Below are 17,026 nucleotides of genomic sequence, written 5' to 3' on the forward strand. Positions count from 1 at the left end.
GAGTCAACTGAAAGCTTTCAGGCTTATTATGATCTTAACAAAGTTCTTATTTTGAGTCTCATATGTTGTTCTCTAAGGCAGAGCTCCACCCTAATGTGTCTGTTTCGCCTCCTTCTTTGATCTACATCTCCCTCGCTTTATTCCTGTCGTTTATGCTTCAGTTTCTATCTCGGACATGAGTATTCCAGTTATAATGCTGCTCCGTCAGAATTTTCTCATCATTCTTGTGTTCTTTGGGATGGTATTGAGTGGGTATGTAATTACTCTTCAGCAATATTAGATGGTTTGCCCTCGTGTTTGGGTTGTAAATTGATGTGATAGTTATGCAGCATTATTTCTCAGAAGTTGGTAACATTGCTTAACGTGTGGCCCGGAGTACATTAAGTATTTAGCATAATATTGCCACTATATTATGCTTATGCACCTTATTTTTTAAAAAAAGTCTTTATGAACTAACCTTGAGAATCACATGATATGATTGAATCTCAAACTGCATTTTATGTCCCCTTTAAAAAAACGTGTAATTTTTTTTAAATTCTCAAGTTGGTTCACTATAGTTGTAGCTATAATTGCTGAATAATGAGTAAAATTCCTACAATATAAAGCAGTTCATTACTCTGCAATTTTCTGTGTACATGAAACACTCTAAACTCTGAAAAGAAGAAGATTAAACACTTAGACCTTTACAAAAATCTCTCCTCATGAAGTTATGTCTTTCTGTACAGGCTCATTTACCTGAACAATAATCACTGCAGGTGAGTCTAGTGCAGTTGGGAAAATATGAAGCAGATGTATGAGTTGTTCCCCTTCAGGGAACTCGCGTTGCTTCCCAAAGCGTTTCTGACGCAGCTCAAGTTCCCTGAAGAGGAACCATGGTTACGTACGTAACCCGGAGATGTTGTCTTGATTTGAGAAGTTTGCATTATTGATTTATGTATTAATATTCTTGTATGTTTTAAGGTGCGCTCAGCAGACAACAGAACAAGTCATCATAAAGTTAGTAATGATCCGCATATGCACGCTGTACATCGTTCTTCAACGCAATCTAAGTCAAATCTGTAAGAGTTTGTTTCTGTTGTTATCAGGCCGAAATGGAGGCAAAAGACCTTTGGATTTCACCCATCATCAGGGTGTGTGAAACATCTTCAAGTGGCTTTTATTAATTCATAATTAATGAGCAGTACTGCTCGATACAAAAATATTCTTGATTCGTGGTTGTTTTTGTGGTTCTGATCAGACGACCACTGAGAGTTAAATGATAATGTCTGAGAAGCACGTTTTAAATGTGTATCAACTCCACGAACAAATATAACGTCTGCTATTCTTTCTGCTTGTTTATTTTTATTACAGGTTGCTGTACAACCAGCCGAGTGCGTTGGTAAGGTAAGCCCATATACGTCGTTTCTACAAATCCCTGAAATACGAGCCATCGGAGCATTGACTACAATTGCGCCCATGCATTAATGTTTCGTACTATTTTATCTGCTTCATGATCCAGGGTTTGTGCTGCTCGCTTTGCAGTGCGTTGCGTTATAAGATGAAGCGGGATCATGCCATCATGAATTTGATCCCAGAAAATGTAGTCCTGCCCTATAAATCATGATTTTGCAGAGTTTATGGATGGGGTCAGGTGTGGTCATGCAAATCACGCCTAGCAAAATACGTTTTAATCACCACGAGATTGGTGTAAAAAGTGCACACGCTGCATTTAAGCAAAAAAACGCATTTAGTTTTTTAATGACGGTCGTGCATCGTTTAGTATCAGCGTTCGTAGTCCATTTCCACCGATGAGTGGACTGATTTCAGCACTGTATCTGTTTTTTTAATGAAGTCGGACAGATGTTGCTTCTGTGTCACCGTGGTCGGCTCCGATCATTTGGGAGGGAACCTTTGACCCCGCGCTGATCGACTCTATCTACAAACAACACAATCTCACCATAGCGACCACTGTCTTCGCTTTGGGAAAGTAAGTCTTCCGATACCTCCCATCTCGTATTAATAATTACCATTTGCTCCCCGTCCTCTGTTTTTCCTTGTTTCTGGAAATAGTACCGATTAAAGGGATCATATGATGAGATTTCAAGTTTTTCTTTCCTCATGGTGTTGTTGCCGACGGCGTGCTCTGGAGACGCTCTGTGTCCTTGTGAAAGTGAAACTATTTTGCTTGTGCTTCCAAAAGAGGACACAACTAGAAATCAGCGGTTGAGTAGTATTTACAACACATTTACGACACTTTAACCCAAATATTCAGATGTATTCAGCACATTTTACAGAGAACTGATTCCTGGACCAAATAGAGTAGCCTGCCAGCTGTGCACAAAGGCTATAAAGTGAGGCAATTCCAATTTTGCAGTTTGCTCTTCTGATTAGTAAGTGCATTTTATTATTTAAAGAATATGCTACCTACTATTCAAACGGCAGTTTCGAGCGGTGTAGTGATTGCTGATTGCCGTTTCGCCATTTGCAGACATGGTGTTATGTTTATGAGGCTTGATGAAACGTCATAAGTCATAAGTATAGGTCATTTCTGTACAATCAGTAATTACGTCTCCAACGGATGCAACAAATGCCTAGTAGTCCCGAGACACAGCATCACGTTATAGTAGGATATAGTATTCGACCAATCACAGTGCACATAGCTGGCCAATCAGAGCACGCCTTGCTAAGCTGTGTGCAAATTGAACCGTTTCAGGAGGCGGGGCTTAGAGGAGAAACAATAATCTACAGCATGTGGAAAATAAGGTTTTTTAAACCTTAAACAAATTGCATTACACCAAACACACGAAATAATGCAACCTCATACGACCCCTTTAAATGATAAATGAACCATCTCCTTGTATTTGTTTTCTCCGCTCGTTAGGTACACACGTTTTGTCAAAGATTTTCTGGAGTCAGCAGAGCAGCATTACTTTGTCGGATTTCGAGTGCATTACTACTTGTTCACAGATCAGCCAGAATCAGTGCCTGAAGTGAAGATAGGCGAAAACCGCAGTCTGACCGTTTTAAAGGTTCAGAGCTTGAGCAGATGGCAGGACATCAGCATGGGCCGGATGGAAAAGCTGGAAAAACTAATAGAGAACGAACTGGCCAGTGAGGCCGACTATATTTTCTGCCTTGACATAGACACAAAGTTCTATGCCCGGTGGGGCGCGGAGTCTCTGGGTCGTCTGGTAGGCACGATACATCCTTGGCTCTATGACACTCCGAGGGATCAGTTCACATATGAGCGGAGACCAGAGTCTCAAGCATACATTCCAGCAGGGGAAGGTGATTATTACTACGCTGGGGCTGTGTTTGGCGGCTCGTTGGAGGATGTGCATCATCTCACCAAAACCTGCCGAGAGAAGCTGAGCATTGACGCTGCAAATTCCATTGAGGCGGTGTGGCAAGAGGAGTCTCACCTCAACAAGTATTTCCTTTTGCACAAACCTAGTAAACTTCTCTCTCCTGAATACATGTGGCGGGACATTAATATAAGTGCTGCCCAAATAAAAATAATTCGCTTCACTAATGTACCGAAAAATTACGCCGAAATTCGTCCAAACCCGTAACAAAACACTGCCAGACATCAGCTTCGCTGGCATGGTGTTTTCTCACAGGCCTACCATAACACTTCGGGAATATGAATGTGGCACCAAATTCATTTTATATAAAAACTCACAGTACGAACTTATCAAGCTTTTTTCAATACTCTTTATTAGTTGCGCGTATTGAAAGCACCGGCGACCCTTTGTTTTATGAAGAGAGTTGAGGGCAAATGTTTAGGGAGCTACAAAGTCCGAAGCTGAAACCAATTGGAAACTTTGAATGATATTTTCTGGGAACTACTGTATATGTAAAAATATGTGCATACGTTTAGAAAAATCTAAAGCTTTACAAATATTTTTATAAATACATTGGGATTCCTTGCATTTGTATAAATATAAATGTATTTACGAATGCAAATTTTTATATAACTAATTACATTTTTAACTATTGTATAGAAAATAGCACACTAAAATGAGCTGGATGATGACATCACTGAATCAATGAACCGACTTTAACAAAAATATCAGTTTGCTATCGTCCTCTCGCATTAACAATGCACTATTTTCCTGTTTTAATGCTTTGACGCACTGTATTAAAACACAATATAAATAAAGGGGGCTTGATTTGACTAAACATAACCGCTTTTCAACAATACATGTAGTAGCAATAATCTTTCTTCGTTCTTTTGGGTAAAGAATTGACTCAAGTTTCAGTTGTTTACTGCATGTTCTTGTACAGAAGCAAAATAAACTCCAAAAGCCCAAAAACTGTTGCTCTGTCTTCTTTTCTGTCTTAAAGGGTACACCAAAAACGAGCGATTAAAGGCAATGCAGTAATAAAACAGAGAATAAACATGGGGGTGGCGTTTAACGAATATAAATTAAAACACATTAAAATATCTACTCAAGCACATCTGATGTTAATGTAAAATTTTAATTATTCAAATGACTAATACATCCATAATTGCATAGGCAAGTGAACTATATCAATTATCAAATTTAATTATCTACAGCAAACCTTCATAATAAGAGTCTTTGGAGTCACAACTTCTATTTAACATTAATGCTTTAATTATTCACTTTTTTACATTGCCTTTCGTTACAGAAGACAAAAACATTTCCTTTTTTATTACATGGCAGAAAGAAAATCATAAAGGTTGGTAATAACATGATGGAGAGTAACTGATGACAGAATTAAATTTTTGGGGTGTAAAATAGCATACCCTCTTTAATATATATATACCTTAAAACATTAAACAGCTAGAATTTTATGAACTTGTGACATTCAGGTAAAGCAAAACGAGCTGTGCGGATCAGAAACATATTGTTTACCAAACAGAATCGAGTAGAAATGATATTTACAGCAAACCTCATATTTATTACTTTAAATAAGCACTTTTTTTATATAATAATCATATACATTTTTATAATACTAAATGATAAGAATAGCCTAATATTGACTAAATTGTGATTATTTCTATTTTTATCAGTGGTATCTGTCATTTGTATTAATGATTTGATAATTTTGTAACTTTGAAAGCACGTACATGAGGGCGGAGTCTGCCGGTTGTTCCCATGGTACTTTGCGCGCAGGTGTCATGGCGGCTCTCTAGGCAGCGTCAGAGCGAGTGTTTATTATCGTTAACAACGCGTTTTGATTCCTTATCGCATGTATGTAACAAATCTTAAAGATTACCTGACTTAACCACAAACGCGCTAAAATCTCTTCAGGAAGCGTTGAAGCCTTCGATAGGCGATACATGTAGTCATAAACTACGCTACGCTAGCAGTTTTGCATGAAGCGAGTTTATAAACTGAGAATAAAACGTAATCCAGCTCGCGCTCTCGCTTAGAAACTCAAAGGAGCCCGTTTCTATTACAAACTGATTTTGATAAGGAGATTATGAGCACACAGGTAACGTTAAGTTCATCTAATATGAACTTGCATGTTTTCTGTTATGCTGTACATATGCAATCAGAGTAATGATGGCGTGTGATTATAAACATGTTAATTATTCTGTTTTTAGTACAGTATACTATTCAAGCAGGAGCATGGTGAGTCCTCACACACACTGATAGTATTGTTTTATCCTGATCTTTATCCTCAGGAGCACTATCTGTTGTGATTTAGAGCCTATTTGGGCACAGCCAATAAATCTCTGTGTTCCTGCAGCTCATGAAGACGCCATCTGGACCACGGCGTGGGGTCGCAGCGAGAAAGACGGGTCAGAAACCATAGTGACCGGCTCTTTGGACGACCTGGTGAAAGTGTGGAAATGGTAAATCAATAATTGAAGTGCAGTGCAGCGTTCGATTAAGAAAGCGTTTGTGTCTAAACATATGCCACGTGTTGTTATGCAGGTCGGATGAGAAGCTGGAGCTGCAGTGGACGCTGGAGGGTCACCAGCTGGGTATAGTCTCGGTGGACATTAGTCAAAACGGAGCCATCGCCGCCTCCAGCTCTCTAGACGCTCACATCCGGCTATGGGATCTGGAGACGGGCAAACAGATCAAGTCCATGGACGCAGGCCCTGGTGAGCTGCTTATTTATTTGTTTTTAAAGACAGCTTTAAATGTGTGTGTGTGTGTGTGTGTGTGTGTGATGCAAGATGATCATCATTTACTGAAATGAAAACTAAAACCTAAAGACTTTCTGATGATTTCTGAATTAAAAGAAACATTAAATGAAATAAAATATTAAAAATAGAAACTTAATAATTAAAAAAGTATGTATGTATGTCTGTTTGTTTATTTGTGTGTGTGTTTTAATATGTTTATATATATATATATATATATATATATATATATATATATATATATATATATATATATATATATATATATATATATATATATATATATATATGCAAAGCTGAATCATTACTCCAGTGTTCAGTGTCACATGATCCTTCAGAAATCATTCCAATATGCTGATTTATTATTTATTTATTATTTTATTCTGTTTTGGAACCTGTAATACTTTAAACAGGATTTTTTTATTAATAAAAGGTTAATCAAAACAGCATTTATTAAAAATAGAAATCTTTTCTAACAATATAAGATTTTACTATCAATTATCCGTTCAACATCCTTACTGAATAAAAGTGTGACCCCAAACTTTTAAGCAGTATTGTATCTCGTAACACAGTATTTCTATTTAATTTTCTGTGACTGTTTTTTGTTTTTTTTTATCTTTGTATTCATCAACTGAAAAATGTATTACAAGTTTTACAACTGTTACCAATATTGGTAATAAGTGAGCATATTAAAATGATTTCTGAAGGATCATGTGACACTAAATACTGGAGTAATGATGCTGAAAATGTAGCTTTGCTTTACAGGATAAAATTATATTCTAAAGTAAATTAAAAAAATTTAAAAACAATTTTTCTTTATTTTTGATCAAATAAATACAAACTTGATGATCATAAGAAGCCTAGTTAAAAAGCATTAAATTCCAATAAACTCGATAAATAAAAAAATAAATAACATAAAAATTTTACAGTATATTCTAGTATCGAAATATACTAAAATATCACTTTATATCGTCTGCAGTTGATGCCTGGACAGTCGCGTTTTCTCCTGACTCCAAGTACATCGCCACCGGCAGCCATCTAGGAAAGGTCAACATCTTCGGGGTGGAAAGTGGGAAAAAGGAGCACTCGCTGGACACCAGAGGAAAATTCATTCTGAGTATCGCCTACGTAAGAGTCTGGAATAATGCTGAATAATAAACTCATCTAAAGCCAGTGTTAACGATGTTTTATTTCTGTCAAACAAAAAAAAAAAAAAAAGCAATAATGTTGGGCTAGAATCATTTTATCCATTCGTATAAAGTTCGTCATAAAATAATCTCTTTTGTTTCGAGTTGGTAAGGTTTTACAATAATATTAAAAGTAACTGTTCTATTTGGACGTAATTAAACATGTATTCCTGTGACATAAAGCTGAATTTTCGGCGTCATTACTCCAGTCTTCAGCGTCACATGAACCTAAAGAAATCATTTGAATATTCTGGTTATCAATAGTTGCGTCTCGTTTTTTTTCTTTTTTTTTTTTTTTTTTTTTGCTTAAAAATGCTGGAATAATTAAAAGTAAAAAAAAAATCGTTTTTATGGTTGATTTGTAATCCAGAAAAAGATTATATGAACTTGAATTATATTTCATTTCTTACAAACTCCAAACCGTTAAACTGTTGTGTACATTACATTTTAATTATTGCATTTATTTTGTGCATGTGTAATCGTGTACAAAAAGTGTCATTTCCTGTCTTGCTGATATTATAAATTTAAGGTTTAGTAATAAGTTAATCTAATGAACTAGTTTAAAAAGCCTGCATGTTTATGTCATGCTCGGTTCTAAAATACTTTGTCAGCAAGAAATGGCTTTTTAAGTGTAATCGCTCATTCAATAATCAAACCACATAAATCATAAATGCGTATTAGTTCAAAATGACATATTTGCAAAAATGTAACGGTGAGCTTCAGTGTTTGAAAAAGAAATGATTTTGCAAATGGCAGTCTAAATTCTATTCGCATTACACATCAGAATGAGTTATTTTCTCATGAAATATAAAGTTTTCCAGGCCTAATAATTGTCTTTCTCTCCCTCTAGAGTCCAGATGGAAAGTACTTAGCCAGCGGTGCTATAGACGGAATCATTAATATCTTTGATATCGCGACTGGGAAACTCCTGCACACGCTGGAAGGTGAAAATCGTCTCCCACATGATTCAAGCCGTCTTTAGTTTCCTCTATTAAACTGCTCTGTTAGTTAGTCTGCTAGATGCATTTAAGGTCATTATGGGTTACGTGAACGCGCTGGAAAAACCTGTCCGTCCCTCAAGGGTCATAAACCTCGGCTCCTGTCACCAAACGACTCCAGGTTTCCTCTCTTGTCTTCCTGCGTCCCTCCATCGCTCACTCATCCCTTTCATTTGCTCCAGCAAGTACAGCTGGAAATCATGATGAACGTTAGCTTTAATTACTTCGGCGGTCAGACGTTTGGTTTTATGATTTTAGTTTTTTCGTTTAAAATGTGATTATGTTTAAAATGAATAGATTTTTGATCACAGTATGTTCTGAAATGTAATTTATTTCTGTGGTGGCAAAAAAAAAAATTATTTTTTTAGGATTCTTTTAACAATTTAAAGTAAAAGTTTATATTGATTTAATTAATCCCTGATTAATTAAATTTTACAACAAAAAATGTAATGGTTTGTTTTTTCACCGAAAACAATTCTAAATAATAATCAGAAATGTTTATTGACTGGCAATTTAGAATGATTTCTGAAGGCACTGAAAACAGAAATAAATTGCATTTTAAAAAAGTAAAAAATTTAAATAAACGTAAAAAAAAAAAGTTTTATATCTTTGATCAAATTAATGCAGCCTTGATGAGGATAAGAATCTTATTTCAAAAACATACTTTTGACCAGTTATGTATATGGTACTGCTTTATTACTGTTTATGCTACACCATCTTAAAGGTACAGTAGCCAAACTGTGGGATTAATAAGATATGTCCCCTTTTTTTCTTTTTCAGGGCACGCTATGCCTATCAGGTCTCTGACTTTCTCTCCAGACTCTCAACTGCTGGTAACCGCGTCAGACGACGGCTACATTAAGATTTACGACGTGTACGTTGCAAATTTGCATGCATCTTTGTCCTCCTAACGCATTTGAATCTCACGGTCTGGTTGTTGGTGTGCGTCTCACAGGCAGCACGCTAACCTGGCCGGCACTCTCAGCGGCCACGGATCCTGGGTGCTGAACGTGGCCTTTTCTCCTGACGACACGCACTTCGTGTCCAGGCAAGAGCTGATGCGCTTCAGATGAGCAGCGATTTGACATACAGTTCGCGTTCTTACCTGATGCCTGTTTCTGTTTTTAGTTCGTCTGATAAGAGTGTAAAAGTGTGGGACACGAGCAGCAGATCGTGTGTGAACACATTCTTTGATCATCAGGACCAGGTGAAAGATGTTCCCGAAAATGAAGATTTTGTCACTCGCCCTCATGTCGTTCCAAAGACCTTCAGCTTCTGAACACAAATGAAGATGAATTCCCAGGTTTTTCTGGTTCTCCATAGACGGCGAGGATCCTAACATGATCAAGGCCCAGAAATGTAGCATGGAGATTGTTAAAATACTCCATTAGTTATATTTTGTGTGTGCAAAGAACGCACGCGTGAATATGTTTACGCTATGATTTTAACAAACATACAATATTCAGTGTTTATAATATTACAATATTCAAATTACGGTTGAACTACTAATGTCGCATTGGACCATTTTAACACATTTTCTGGGCCTTGTTTGTGTCAGGATCCTTTCTGCCTATGCAGGGTCAGAAAGCTCTCGGAAATTCATCAGAAATGTCTTCATTTGTGTGTGAATGAAGGCCTTACGGGTTTGGAACGACATGAGGGTGATTAAGCAAAGACAGAACCATCGACCCTTTTTTTTTAGCATTGATAAGAAATATTACTTGAGCTGCAAATATTAGAACGTAACGCTGAAGACAGGACAAATTATGCTGAATGAATGAAATGTATTCACAATAGAGAAATTATTTTAAATCTGAATGTTTCACGGCGTTATGTTTTTCACTGTATTTTTTTTTTTTAGGGAAAGCTGACGTTCAAATGTGTGTGTGTTTGCAGGTTTGGAGTGTGAAGTACAACCCCACAGGCTCTAAAATCGTGTCTGCGGGTGACGACCGAGCCATCCACATTTACGACTGTCCCATGTGAATAGTCACAGCCTCTCCAGACCGTAGCATCAACGCAAATGCTTTTTTTATTTCATTGCCGACTTCAACATCTGCATATGGCGATACCAATAAATGTTTCGTTTTTTTTTTTAAAGCTTCCTCTTTTTTTTTAGTTGCTGCTGTTTGTCTTGTTCGGGATTCGCATTCATTTCAATGACGTTGCATGACATTTTACTTGGATGCGTATTTTATTATAAAATGTATTTGCATCAGAGTTTAAATACTTAAAATCAAAATGTTAAATTGACTGATCTTTCATGACTGATCGCTGTCTGCCCTCTACAGGACACTAAATGTCGCTGTGCCTGTTCAGAATCTGTATTATAGCAAACCTGTAAAAATTAATTATGATTAATTAAGATCCAAATCAGCGTTTTGAATGTTGTGAGCGGCATTAGCCAAAAAAAGAAAAAAACTGTTTCAAAGTCATGTGGTTGGTTTAATTTACTCTCCCAAGTGACACAGATCCAGTTAGAAACAATCTTTTAGACGAACACGACTACGGCAGATATTTTTAAAATACGGAGCACATTTAGAAATCATTTCAACTGTAAAAGCTTTGGCCCCAAAACACTGTTTGCTGACGGTTAAAGACAAGGCATGATACGAACAACTTTCTCACATAACCCTGGGAAAAGGCCACTTAATAAAATTAATTGACACTTTTTTGATCAACGGATAAATATTAAGTATAATTTTGTAATACCTACACATGAAGGGCTCATTTAAATAAAAACCTGAACACAATATATAGTATAGTGTATGGTAATGTATAATAGATTTGTATTTACTATAAACATTTTGTACGTTTTCCATGACCATGGAAATGCTTGGTTTAGTCAATTATTGTCTCAAATATTCACGAGCCCGTTGACGTGAGGATTCATTTTCATGTCTTTTTCACATTTTTCTATAATCAAATATTAAGCATCAAAGTAGAATATTATATTAGACCATATTAGGTGCGTTTCAGAGGGCCGAGAGCACCGACTTATTTGCTAGAGTTAAAAACATCCCAGGGTTTCAAGTGTAAAAGCCGCACGTGTTTTTACGCTTCCTACCCTGTAACAGACGTGATGATCTCACTTCCTGTCAGATGAAGAGAAGAGCACTGCATTAGATTCAAAACGAGTTCGTCAAAGCCACCGTTTCAAACCGATTTTCACTTCAAAACCTCAGATGAACACATTTGAGGCGGGAAAAAAAAGCACAGATCCGGCGTTCTATGACGTGTTGTTACAAAATACAAGCTCGGGCCGGATGAGTTCACGGGTTACAAAATATACAAAATCCACAAAAAAAGGGAGAGGGGAAATATAGCTTCGCATCTGAGTGCCAATTATTGCCTGGTCCTCGTAAAACGTGAAAATGATAAAAAGGCATCTGTTTAAAAGGCTGAGGTATGCGCGTTTTCACCAGTGTCTGCTCTCCACCAGTTCAGGCCGCAGACTGAGTCTCTTTAGCGTCTCGTACCCGATGACGATCATCACCGAGGTGGGCGTGGAGGAAATGATGCGTGCAGACAGACCCTTGGTGAGACCCCACACGCCCTCTTCGGCCAGCAGCTGCTTAAACGTCTCGATCACAGACGAACGACCCTCGACCTGCAAACACAGACACTCACAAGAATAAATCATAGTCTCATTCAGAAGTGATCGTGATTATGAGCACATTATCTAAACTCCATAAGTAAAGAGAGGTTGGGAAAATCTGACCAGGTTATTCACACTTAAAGAACTCTGTTAAAATGAATAAAAAGAAATATTGTATGTTTAATACATTAATAAATACATTGAAACAAATCTGTTATTTTGCATAAGTGATATACTGCCAGTTTTTTGATAATATTTAAGTATAGATTGTTTTATTTTGTCTTTTTTATTGTTTTTAAAATACGTCTATATCAGTTACATTTTTGTTTATTAGCTTTATATTATAATATATTAGTTATATCATATTATACATTATATTAGTTTATATTATTTCAGTACCACAAGTTACACTAAATATAAAAATAATGATAGTACTAGAAACTGAAAATACTAAATAAGAACTGTTGTAAGTTTATGTAATTTTTAAAATATCTTTCAAGAATGTTTTTCGAGAAAGACATTAATACTTTTATTTAGCAAGGACTGTTACTAAATATTTCTGTTTCAAATATGCTGCACTTTCGAACTTTCTATTCTTCAAAAAACCCCCAAAAAAACGCATCCTAAAATTATAAATTGTTTCTTGAGCAGCAAATCAGCATAGAAAAAAAAAAGGTAATTCAGCTTTGCCATCACAGGAATAACTTGAAATTAAAAAGGTAGTTTTTAAATATAATTTAATAGGTTTCACAGTTTTTACTGTACTTTTGATCAAATAAACATAAAGCATAACTTCTTTCAAAAACATGAAAAAACATCTTACCGACTTAAAACTTTTAAACGATTTGCTTAAATAATAACTGTGAGTTCCAGCAGGTTATGGGTGAGTTTGTACCTGTACTCGGGCTCGGACCACGTCCATGGGGTTGGTGAGGGTGGAGGCGGTCGCAGCAGCCATCGGTCCAGCCACGGCCTGCAGGAGGAGATGTGGACAGTCTGCTGGAGCCAATCTGGAGAGCTGCTCTGGAAACACACACACACGCAGAGACCTTTATTCTCACTGAATATGTACAATGATACTCTGGTGGAGGTGCCTTCTTGATATATACAAACAGGCTGCGAGTCACAGTCAGGACCTCGGTAAATGTTTCGCGTTCAAAAATAACATTTGTTCTCTGAATTGCTATTTTGTAATTCAGACGGTGTGCGACTTTATGGAAATGATCGTTGCGAGATACTGACGAAGCACACGAGGACGCGGCAGCAGCATCCGGGTTGCCAGATCCATCTATTTTAAATGTTTGTGTTGCCGTCTACGGAGGGTCAGGGAGCACTTAATATCTGTTAACGTCTTAATTTGTGTTCATAAGATAAACGAAGGTCTTACGGGTTTGGAATGACATGAGGATGAGTAATTAACAACAGAATTTACATTTCGGGGTGATATATCCCTTTAAGCAGGAAGTGCCGAGTGCTAAGGTTGATATCTTGACTGTGATAAATATGATTTTACACAATGCACAGGAAGGAGACTAAAAGCAGTATGTGGGGAAGTGACTGAAGTCTCTAGGTCCATGCGGTATGTTTTCAAATTCTGTAAATTATATCACAATTTCTAACAATAAACGGCATTTTGGTTACGTTAATGTGCGTGAATCCGCCGTGTCTTCCTCTTTTTGCTAAATAAAGCATGCAAAATAAACACGAAGACACCAGAACTTATATTATATTGAAAGAAAGAGTATAATTTACTGAAATGTGAAAAATATGTCAATCTGTGTTTTCTGTGTTCACCACTTAATGATGTCAACAGCCTGAAAAAAAAATAATGTAACATCATGTATCAAGAAAGCCATTCAATGCCCATAAACTCGACAGTCAGCTAGAAAAAAAATGATCTGGAGATGAGCACATTTAGAACATGCATACTATATGATATTACATTTTAAATGCATTTTTCACTTAACTTGCAGTCATCATTATTTAACGTATGCTCGAATAATAAATGCCATATAGATTTTATTTGTTTATCCTTTTTAAAAGGTACTGATTTTAAGCATATCTGTTGCAATAACCAACAATACATAGCATGCGTCAATATGATATATTTTTCTTTTACGCCAAAAATCATTAGAATAGAATAAAGATCATGTTCCATGAAGATATTTAGCAGATTTGCTACCGCCAATACCAAAAGTTAATTTCTGACTAGCAACACGCGTCGCTAAAGACTTAATTCGATGGCATTTTCGATTTCTTCACCCTCAGATTGTAGGACAATATCGTTCTGCCCCGACATAACCACACATCGACTTCAAAATAAGAACGCTTTTCTTTACCTCCGTAAAAGTGATAAAACGGCCACCAGACGGCGCTGTTGGGTATGTACGTGAGGAGCGACGCCACATATCCGCGATAAAAGCCCCGCAATCCATCCACGTGAAAAATCTGCACCACAATGTCTCTGGTCTGGCCGAACGTCACTCTGTGTTTGGTCGTGGCCATCACCATCTTGGGCTTGAGTTTGAAGCGCGTGAGCTGGCCCCCCTGACCCTGCACCATCAGCTGCTGGGACACCACGTCGATGGGCACCGTGATGCTCTGGGCCACCAGCGAGGCCGCGCCGCCCGCCACCAGAGACTTGACGGTGTTATCCGACGAGTAGCAGGACACGTACTTCCTCACCAGCTCGTAGGTGGTGATGTAGGCCTGACCTGAGATCAGCGTGAAGGTGTTGACCATGAATCCTCGGTAAAGGCCACGAGCGCCCTCCGCCTGCAGGATCTTCCAGAAGGCGTCGAAGGTGCCGTTGTAGAGCGACTTCCCCTTCTGGACCTGCAGTCTGGTGCGGATCAGGGTGAACGGGTAGACGGTGGCCCGCGTGGTCATGGTCATGAAGACGCCCAGGGAGTAGAACTTCCTCTTGTCCAGATCCTCCCATTCGATGATCTGAATGTTGCGCTTCTGCTGCATCATTGCTGCCGACGACCTCACACACAAAAATCACGCGCGTGCGCACACTCGCTCCGCTCCCGCTCGACCTGAAGTGACAAGATCACAGCATTTCAAACAAGACTGCAGATCTGAGAGTACAAAGTTCAAAGGGTTATGCCATAATCATATTCTCGGCAAAGATCATTTCTTGACATGTGTAAACAAAAAAAGCAGTTACTGAACATAGATTGTACTGTTTTGCACATGTCAATGATATCTTAAATATTGAACTTTAATGGTATAGAAATATATTTATCTTTAATAATCGTACTATTTAGTAATATAAATGTATTACATTTTTTTTACAGTGAAGAAGATGAGCAAGTTTACTGTGAGCACAAAACAATATTTTTTTTAACTTAAAAGAAGTGTTAATAAAAAATAAACTACATGCACCATAAAAATATAATACAAAAAAAAATTCAATTTTGTAAATAATATAAATCTAAATGTAATGCAAATCGTTAATTCTAAAAATGCCACAATTTATCCAGGATTACACCAGTCAAAATAATAATAAAAAAAATTAAATCTTTATAGCATTAATTAACCAGAATAATATTGTTATATAGCAATTTGATTACAAATTAAATATTACCACCTATTTAAATAATCAAACACTATTGAAGCACTGCATATTTGTTATCATGAACAATACGTCAATCAAAATAAAACATTTTATTACAAAAAAAAGAATGCAATCCATTCACGTTAATCTGTAAATTACTGTCAGAAACAAAAAAAAGTATTGAATAAATATTTTTATTCAAATAAGATGTATACCTCAGTTGTGCCAAAGTAAACATTAAAGAGGAGATAAATTTATATTATTATTATTTAATTATAGCATCATATTTAGAATTAACCTGACAACAAAACCTATTTAAAACAACATGTTTATAACAACTGGGATTTTTGCATTTAAGTAGAAATAAATAAAACAGTAATAATTTAAGCTTTATGTATTTATGTTACCTTTACTGAATTTTAAGGGTACTTGTCGCAGTCTGCTCGACATGAATGACCATAAATAGCCAATAAATAGCCAACAGTCTTTATTTCTGTCAGTCTTTCAGTTATTTGGCTCTGACACAGAGCTGAATGTTTATCAGAGTCAGTGTGACCTTTTGGTGGGAAGCTGCATGGTATCTACAGCACATGCGCATTACACGAGACAATATTCACCAGACACCCCCCCGAAACAAAAAAAAACACACACAGCTAATGTTGCGTCCCTCCCCCTCGCTGATCAGAAGTACAGGACGCTTCATTTGACCTCTCAGACACACGCTAACTCACCCGGTTAGCTCGCCATATCTGCGGTTCCTCCATCCAGTGGCCTCAAACGGAGCTGCGCGGTCCTGTCATGAGAGAAATCCGCGATTATGCCTCTAAAAACCGCATTTTGCCCGATCGATTCGCGGCCTGCAGCTCCTGACAGTCATGCCGATCGAGCTGAACGCTTCTCCAAACTTCCGGCGCATGCTCGAACGTCACTGACCGCTGCTGCCTGCTGATTGGTCAGTGACTCAGGAGGAGCTGCTTGATGATTGGACGGTGATGCGTGCTATACAAGTTGTTATTTATGTTCTATATCTGGACATCTATTTTAAAATTATCACAGTTGACAATAGCTTTTGACATGGTTTAATTATGATCCAGCACATTTTATATTTTTTTTATTTTTTTTACAATATATAGAAACTTTAAAAGTAATAAAACACCATAATATAGTGTTCTGTTAAATATCATATTAATTATAGTATATCATAATATATTATAACATATGTATAGAAAATACAGTAACATACATTTTACAAATAATGCATTATAAACCACAAAACACATGGGGAAAATGGGAACGAATTGGGATCTAATCTTGTTCTAAAACGCATTGCATTATTACAAAACACAAATATAAAATATTGCTTAAAATAATTTATTCAGAATTACATGGAATAAGACATGAATTTCTGTGAACATATTTGTAATTTTTTATATGCATAATAAACACGAACAACTACAAGCATTTTTGTTGTGTTTAACAATATGAAGAACTTTACATTGTTTTACCAATACAATAAGGCCAAGTAAAGATGCAATGGCTCGACTGAAAAGGATACATTTAAAAATAAAAAGCTGTTAA

General features: G+C 36.8%; 3 protein-coding genes across 4 annotated transcripts; 2 read left to right on the top strand and 1 right to left on the bottom strand.

Moving 5' to 3' along the window:
- The first annotated feature begins 780 nt into the window (after positions 1–780).
- LOC122331250 (globoside alpha-1,3-N-acetylgalactosaminyltransferase 1-like) lies at positions 781–4,162 on the top strand. Its single transcript, XM_043228796.1, has 4 exons — positions 781–875; positions 1,351–1,383; positions 1,832–1,966; positions 2,861–4,162. Exons 1-4 carry the CDS (start codon positions 781–783, stop codon positions 3,549–3,551), a joined length of 954 nt encoding a protein of 317 aa, XP_043084731.1. The 3' UTR covers positions 3,552–4,162.
- A 935-nt stretch (positions 4,163–5,097) lies between these two features.
- On the top strand, positions 5,098–10,388 carry wdr61 (WD repeat domain 61). Its single transcript, XM_043228395.1, has 10 exons — positions 5,098–5,442; positions 5,555–5,582; positions 5,701–5,806; positions 5,889–6,061; positions 7,083–7,231; positions 8,141–8,234; positions 9,069–9,162; positions 9,244–9,336; positions 9,417–9,495; positions 10,185–10,388. Exons 1-10 carry the CDS (start codon positions 5,431–5,433, stop codon positions 10,272–10,274), a joined length of 918 nt encoding a protein of 305 aa, XP_043084330.1. The 5' UTR covers positions 5,098–5,430; the 3' UTR covers positions 10,275–10,388.
- A 324-nt stretch (positions 10,389–10,712) lies between these two features.
- slc25a44a (solute carrier family 25 member 44a) lies at positions 10,713–16,356 on the bottom strand. 2 transcript variants are annotated; one of them, XM_043228393.1, is made up of 4 exons: positions 16,180–16,356; positions 14,226–14,927; positions 12,782–12,909; positions 10,713–11,898 (listed from the first exon to the last, which is right to left on the bottom strand). In XM_043228393.1, the coding sequence occupies exons 2-4, from the start codon at positions 14,860–14,862 to the stop codon at positions 11,707–11,709; spliced, it is 957 nt and encodes a 318-aa protein (XP_043084328.1). In that variant the 5' UTR covers positions 14,863–14,927; positions 16,180–16,356; the 3' UTR covers positions 10,713–11,706. The 2 variants fall into 2 exon arrangements, with proteins under 2 accessions (XP_043084328.1, XP_043084329.1); XM_043228394.1 differs by having other exon boundaries at positions 11,723–11,898; positions 12,782–12,904.
- Positions 16,357–17,026: the final 670 nt, after the last annotated feature.

This window comes from Puntigrus tetrazona, chromosome 25 (assembly GCF_018831695.1).
Source record: "Puntigrus tetrazona isolate hp1 chromosome 25, ASM1883169v1, whole genome shotgun sequence".
NCBI lineage: Eukaryota > Metazoa > Chordata > Actinopteri > Cypriniformes > Cyprinidae > Puntigrus > Puntigrus tetrazona.

Coding starts and splice junctions, on each gene's coding strand:
- LOC122331250 (XM_043228796.1), top strand. CDS start 781: ATGAAGCAGATGTATGAGTTGTTCCCCTTCAGGGAACTCGCGTTGCTT. Junction 1,384..1,831: donor CAGCCGAGTGCGTTGGTAAG/GTAAGCCCATAT, acceptor TTTTTAATGAAG/TCGGACAGATGTTGCTTCTG. Junction 1,967..2,860: donor ACTGTCTTCGCTTTGGGAAA/GTAAGTCTTCCG, acceptor TCCGCTCGTTAG/GTACACACGTTTTGTCAAAG.
- wdr61 (XM_043228395.1), top strand. Junction 6,062..7,082: donor GTCCATGGACGCAGGCCCTG/GTGAGCTGCTTA, acceptor TATCGTCTGCAG/TTGATGCCTGGACAGTCGCG. Junction 7,232..8,140: donor TCATTCTGAGTATCGCCTAC/GTAAGAGTCTGG, acceptor CTCTCCCTCTAG/AGTCCAGATGGAAAGTACTT.
- slc25a44a (XM_043228393.1), bottom strand. CDS start 14,862: ATGATGCAGCAGAAGCGCAACATTCAGATCATCGAATGGGAGGATCTG. Junction 12,910..14,225: donor GTTTTATCACTTTTACGGAG/GTAAAGAAAAGC, acceptor GTGTGTTTCCAG/AGCAGCTCTCCAGATTGGCT. Junction 11,899..12,781: donor TGGTCCGAGCCCGAGTACAG/GTACAAACTCAC, acceptor CTGTGTTTGCAG/GTCGAGGGTCGTTCGTCTGT.